Raw genomic sequence first — 6,025 nt, 5'->3', positions numbered from 1 at the left:
TTTATGTAACTTCCAGTCCTTTGGACTAGTACTCCACAGCCAAAAGCGCCCAACTATAGCAGTGGTCTCATTAGGGTGCACTGAGTGCACTCTTACAGAATGTGTGCTTTTGTTGTTTACTTAGCTATGTTTGAGAAGAATCTTACCTGTCCACTGTCCTTTCTCTTGTAGATGTCACATTGCTTTTGTTTTTGTTTCGTTTTGCTTTTTTGTTCTTTCGAGACAGGGTTTCTCCGTATAGCCCTGGCTGTCCTGAACTCACTTTTTAGCCCAGGTTGGCCTCGAACTCAGAGATCCACCTGCCTCTGCTTCTCAGAGAGCTGGGATTAGAGGCGTGAGCCGTGCCTGCCACATTGTTTTTAAAGCTAAGTAAAACACACGGCTTGACTTAAAGCCAAACTCATTACATTAACTTATTTTTATTCTCTGTGGTGCTGGGACTGTAACTCAGGCCCTCGCGCAACTCTCAGCCCGACATTTTTAGATATGATCGTTGTGTTTAATGGCAGTACTACTTAAAACAAGACGTCTCCTCTCTTCGCCTCCTTCTATGCGCTAAGAAGAACTTTACCTGTTTTGAGCTTTGACGTGTACCCAGCGGCTTCCAAGCCGCCCGGCAGAACTGGGCTTCCAGCCACGCCCACCCTCACCTGCCCCGCAAACAGGATGCGACCGTTGATTGGCTGGCCGGGGCGCAGCTTGATGGCGTCATCACGCGACCGGCCATCCCAGATAGCTGGGGGGCGGAGGGCACTTACTACTGCAGGTGGATGGTCGTAACTAGCAGCTTCCTGGAGGGGTAGACCGCTGGGCATGGGCCTCCCGAGGCTTCGCCATGAGCTTCCTCATCGATTCCAGCATCATGATCACCTCCCAGGTGAGCCGCCGCCCTCGCGGGCTTGGGAGAACCCGGATTTGCTCCGCCTGTTCCCCAGCCCCAAGTGGGCAGAGCTGACTTGTGGCCTTGTCACTCACCTAGCGTGCACCCCAGACCTTGGGGAGGTCTCAGCTGGCCCCAGCTCTGGGAGCCGGTACCACGTGGGGTTAGGGAAGGGAGCGTCAGTTACCACAGAGCCCCGAGGCTTCCGGGCAGCGCCGAGGACCACGGAGCCTGGAGAAGTGTTCCCCCCCCCCCCCCCAGATGGAGGCCCGCGATGGCGTGCCAACTAGAACTGAGCTCTGGATCCTGATGCCAGCGTGTTTGCCTCTGCGACTTACACATCTGAGGTTTCCTTTGTGCAGTGACACCTCATTTTTCGTCCTGCGCTTGCTCCTCACTCTTTGCTGATCGCGATCGGAGCCCCATTTCCTCAGTTTGGTCACCTCCATTCTTTCACACAGTCGACATCTACGATTATACAAAACTGAGGGAGTACGAACCACTGGCAACTCCTCCTCTCTCCAGTAGCTTCGTCTAGTGAGTTTGTTTTCCCTATCATTAGTGTTTCTCGAGCCCCCTTCCCAGTGTTTATGATAGCTTTGATATCATGTATGTATTTACGTACCTAGCTGTGTGCTCACCTTCAAATACAACCATTCACTAGCAGCAGCTGCAGACTTGCCGTATTACTCTCCTCATCTTTCCTGTAAAAGATTTCTCTTCGTTGCATCCAAATGGCAAGTGAAAGAAACGATTCCCTTCAGGGACCTAAGTAAGGTACACTCTTGGGTTTAGGGTCTGTCCTGCTACCTCCTAATGCTTCCCTCTGTGGACTGTTGCCCTCTTGGGAAAACTTAGGAAAATATGAAATAAGAAAAAGCCACACCATCTCACTACTCTAATACCGTATTTTTCCTCTTTCAGAAATGAATGCCTTTCAAGGGCATTCAGTTGTTTCTGTTGCAGCATAGTTTTCAAATGTGTAAGTACACAGACTCTGGACACACAGCCTGTTTAAAAACCTCGCTACACCTCCCTGTCGTCTTTAGTAATGACAGAGTGTCTTTCAGCCTGACTGCCAACTCAAGAAAAATAACAATATGTAAGTTTTAAGTGGCCTTTTTTCCCCACAGAAAAATGTAAATGTGGAAGGACTGGGCTTGTAACCTTTAACTTTTACAACTATATCCCCATGACCTGTTAAATCTAATGGCCCAAACTGCTGAGATCCATAACCCAAACAGTCCTTTGTATTGAATGTTCCCTGTCCATATGTCTGTGTGTGGCTGCTTTGTCATCACTAAGGTATTAACGAAGATGAAAATGTCATCTCAAGGAGGCTTCTCTTGCCCCCATCAATAAACAGAGTGGCCTTTCATTCTGGCCACTTTCTTTCTCATTTCTGTTTTATCTTTCTTTTCCAAGATGAAATCCAAGATAATATCTTTCTTACCCTTTCTTGTATTCCTAGCATCTGACTAGGTCGGTAGCAAGGAGTAGAGATCTAGTAAGTCTTGCTTGAATAGAAAGCACCTCCCCAGGTAAGTGGGGTTAACTGGAAAGTGACACATAGTCCATTTCCCCCAGTTTCCTATGAACTGAAAGGCTTATCTGGAATGAACTCAAAGGCTTCATATCAAAGCTGTCACCTCAGGCCAGTAAGCTGGCTAAGCAAGTAAAGGCACTTGCCACTCAAGCCTGACAACCTGAGCTTGAGTCTTGGTGTTCACGATGGAAGGAGAGAACCAACTCCCAAAAGTTCTCCTCTGGTTTCTGCTTGTGTGCTGTGCATGCACACACTCGTGCACACACACACACAAAATAAAATCAGATTATAAAACTTATTACTTCAGACATTTTTGTTCATGCCACAGAATAAAGCACAAAGTCCTTAATATGTCTTGCATAGCCCCTTACGTTAGGACCTAACCTTAGCTCTTTAGCCTTGGCTCTCACTCACTATGTCCTCATTTTATTTTATACTTTATAGACTTCCTAAACTTCTGTTAGTTTCTTAACCTGACTGTGCTGTCCTGCCTTCGAATTACCAGAGTCTCTTTTCTCTTTCTGGGATCTCCTCTCTCATCCCTTCCCCTCTTTCTCCTGGCCAACTGCTGTTCAGCCTTCAGATTTCAGACTAGATTAGATGGATGTTTTATTCCTATCACCATAGTACCCTTTACCATTTCCCTGATGTACTCGCCATACTGTCTTGTAATTACCTGTTATCACTTTTGTAGGTTATACGCCCACTGAGAGCAGCGTTGTTGCTTGTTCACTCAGCTTGGTATCTCTGGCACCTGGCACATACTAGTCGCTAATAAATATTGGCCAGTAACTAAACACATGAATAAAGAAAGGTATCTTTTCCAGTTCTTGATAAGTATTCTGCCAATCGTTGTCTTTCGTTTTCTCCTTAATCTGTCCTACTAACCAAACTTGATGTCATTCCATAAAAGCAACCGTCATCTAGTTTGTGTTGAGCTATTGGTTCAGCTGTTAAGACTTATCAGTTCCAGAGTGCACTCATAAATCCCAGCAGTACACGTTAAGCTCAAGGTCGAGGGTCTACTGTGCACAGTTGTAAAACTCCTCTCCTCTTCCTCCTCCTTCTCCTTTTCAGTAAACCATGCAGATTCCAATTTATTGGAAAAATAAACTGGTTCCAGTTTATTTGAATTTGCTGTTTTTTTATATCATTATCAATTTATTGTATTTTCATACTATATTTTTAAAATTTTTTTATTAATTTATTCTTGTTACATCTCAATGTTTGAATTTGCTGTTTTTTCCTCCATAGCCTTGCCCGAATTTATATTCATCTTGAATATAATAAATCCTCCAATTCCTTTTCCTTCTTCTTTTCTTTTTTTTAAGAGAGTCTCACCATGTTGCCCAAAGCTGATAACAAACCTGCAGCCACAGTGCACGCTGGAGCAACCGCACCAGCTGCAATGGCTCGTTCATGTGCTTGTACTTTCAAGTCCTTTCAGGCTCTGTCAGTGGACGTGTGAGAACCCATTAAAGCTAGATGCCTTTCCCTAGTCCATATCTATCTCATCCAAACATAAATTTTATTTGGTTTCCTGTCTGAGGTCCCATCCTCCTTATCTTTTGTTTTGTTCTGTTTCAGTTTGGTTACTGCAGATTCTTTTCCTTCGGTTACCCATCTGACCATACATACCTCTCCCCTTCCCTCCTGCCGACCCTGACACCTTTACTCCCAGCTTCATGTCATGTGCACACCTGATGACACACTAAAGCTGTCCTTCTCTCCCTTTTCTCATTCCCTATCATCATAAAAGCATAATTTTTGTTTGTTTCTCTTGCCTAAGATCCCATTTCTGTTGGATCTTTTCATTCTTGGCAGCATCTGCTGATTTTACCTTCTAAAGCAGTTCCCAAGTCTGTGGCCTCCTCTTCTAGAACCAGCGTTATTTCAAGGTTTTGTCATCCTTATTTGAGTTCCTCCAACAACCTCCTAGAACAGTTTTTCTTCCTAGAGTTGTTGCCTTCAAACAAGACCCTCCACAAGCTACCATAGCCATTATATGAAACAAACCTCTCCATGCCATTTCCTGCCTCAGTGACCTTCATCTTTCCTGAGTAGCTAAAGCTTCTTAGGTGGTATGCTGGGCTCTTGGTATCTGGTTACTGCTTCTCCTCCATTTTTGTTTTGTGGTGTTGTTTTTTTATTTTGTTTTGCTTTTCAAGACAGGCTCTCTATGTAGCACTAGCTGTTCTGGAACTCACTCTGTAGATCAGGTTGGCCTTGAACTCACAGAGTTCCACTTGCCTCTGCCTCCCGAGTACTGGGATTAAAGGTGTGCACCACCACCACCCAGCTCCTCCCTATTATTGTTTTTAAACTGCCACCTTAGTAAACCATTGTCTTCGGGTACCATATAGCTGTGTGGTTGCCAGTGTGTGCCAACACCATGTGCACATGCCTTGGTTCATGCTCTTTGCTGTCTAGAACTGTCTATCTATTCTCCTGTCCCTACCACCTTTGCCTTTTACTTGCCTGATTCTTATTCATTACTTAAGAGAATAGTTTTTAATATTTTAATGATTAAAAACCCTTGGAACCTCTATAGAAAACTGCAGTACTCCCCAAATTTGCACACAATATTAGGGTTTTGCCTCAGATCCCAACTATCTTAGGTGTCATCTCCAGGAAACCTTACAACCCTATAGAGATAGGTTTGGTCTCCCTCTGGTGTGCTTTATCACATCAGGCTCATGTACCTCCATTGCTCATCAATATTACATTGCTTGTATATTGTCTTCACCACTGTACTGTAAGCTCTTTGGGGGTGATGACTGTCTTACTCATCTTTGAATTTCCAGTGGCTAGCATCACACATGGCAATAATAGACATTCTTACAGGGAGTATTTACAAAGAGCAACGAACCAAACATGGTCCTTTTTGTGACATCGTAAAGATATTTGATTAGGCATTACAAAACTGTGTGATCAGTGCCTTGGTAAGGGAAACTAGAGTAGGATTATACACAGAGAATGCCTTGTCTTTAGTCAAGAAGCTGAGAAAGTCTTCCAAAGGAGGCGATGCATTCCTCAATTCCTTTGAGGTTATGAGGGGAGAGGGCTGGAGAGAAGTTCCTGTCAAGGACCACAGAAGTCTCAGTATGAAAGGGCATGTGTCTATAGAGCCAGAAGAGTTGTGTCTTAGTAAATGTTTGGTTGACAGGAAGGGCACAAGAGGCTGGAGTAGTTGTGCTGACCTGCTATGTATAGTCAATAGGAAGGGCATAAAAGAATTTTATTTATAAAATTCCAAGACAATACAAGAAGGAAAAAGGAGTTTGTTTGTTTTGTGGGGGGGGGGGCGGGGTGTGCGCACGTGCACCAGCACACACATGTGTAGGTAGGTGGGTAGGTAGCTAGTTCTAAAAAAGCCATGTCATCAACTGTCATGGCTTTCACCTATAAATAGAAGCTTTCAAATGTAGTATTGGGTACTAGATCTTACAGCAAGATGGAAACAACTTTCCATAGATTAGGCAGGAAAATGGAGAAAAGGAAACAAACTGAAGGAGACACGTGAAAAATAATAGTGTATCCACTAAGGCCGGGCACCCGATGATCAGTGTTCTCTGTATTTTGACCAGTTGTGGTTTTCT

General features: G+C 44.3%; 1 protein-coding gene across 3 annotated transcripts in view; it reads left to right on the top strand.

Annotated features, from left to right (window-relative positions):
- Window positions 1–717: 717 nt before the first annotated feature.
- The window catches only part of LOC127206190 (Golgi pH regulator), a 32,464-nt gene continuing 27,156 nt past the window's right edge, over window positions 718–6,025 (top strand). For 2 of the 3 annotated variants that reach the window (XM_051165443.1, XM_051165442.1), the window contains exon 1: window positions 718–877. In XM_051165443.1, the coding sequence (XP_051021400.1) occupies window positions 836–877 (42 nt within the window). In that variant the 5' untranslated portion in view covers window positions 718–835. The remainder of the gene's footprint in view (window positions 878–6,025) is intronic. The other variant, XM_051165444.1, reaches the window with a different exon arrangement.

Source organism: Acomys russatus, chromosome 23 (assembly GCF_903995435.1).
Source record: "Acomys russatus chromosome 23, mAcoRus1.1, whole genome shotgun sequence".
NCBI classification, from domain to species: domain Eukaryota; kingdom Metazoa; phylum Chordata; class Mammalia; order Rodentia; family Muridae; genus Acomys; species Acomys russatus.
This window is presented reverse-complemented; position numbering and strand designations above follow the sequence as displayed.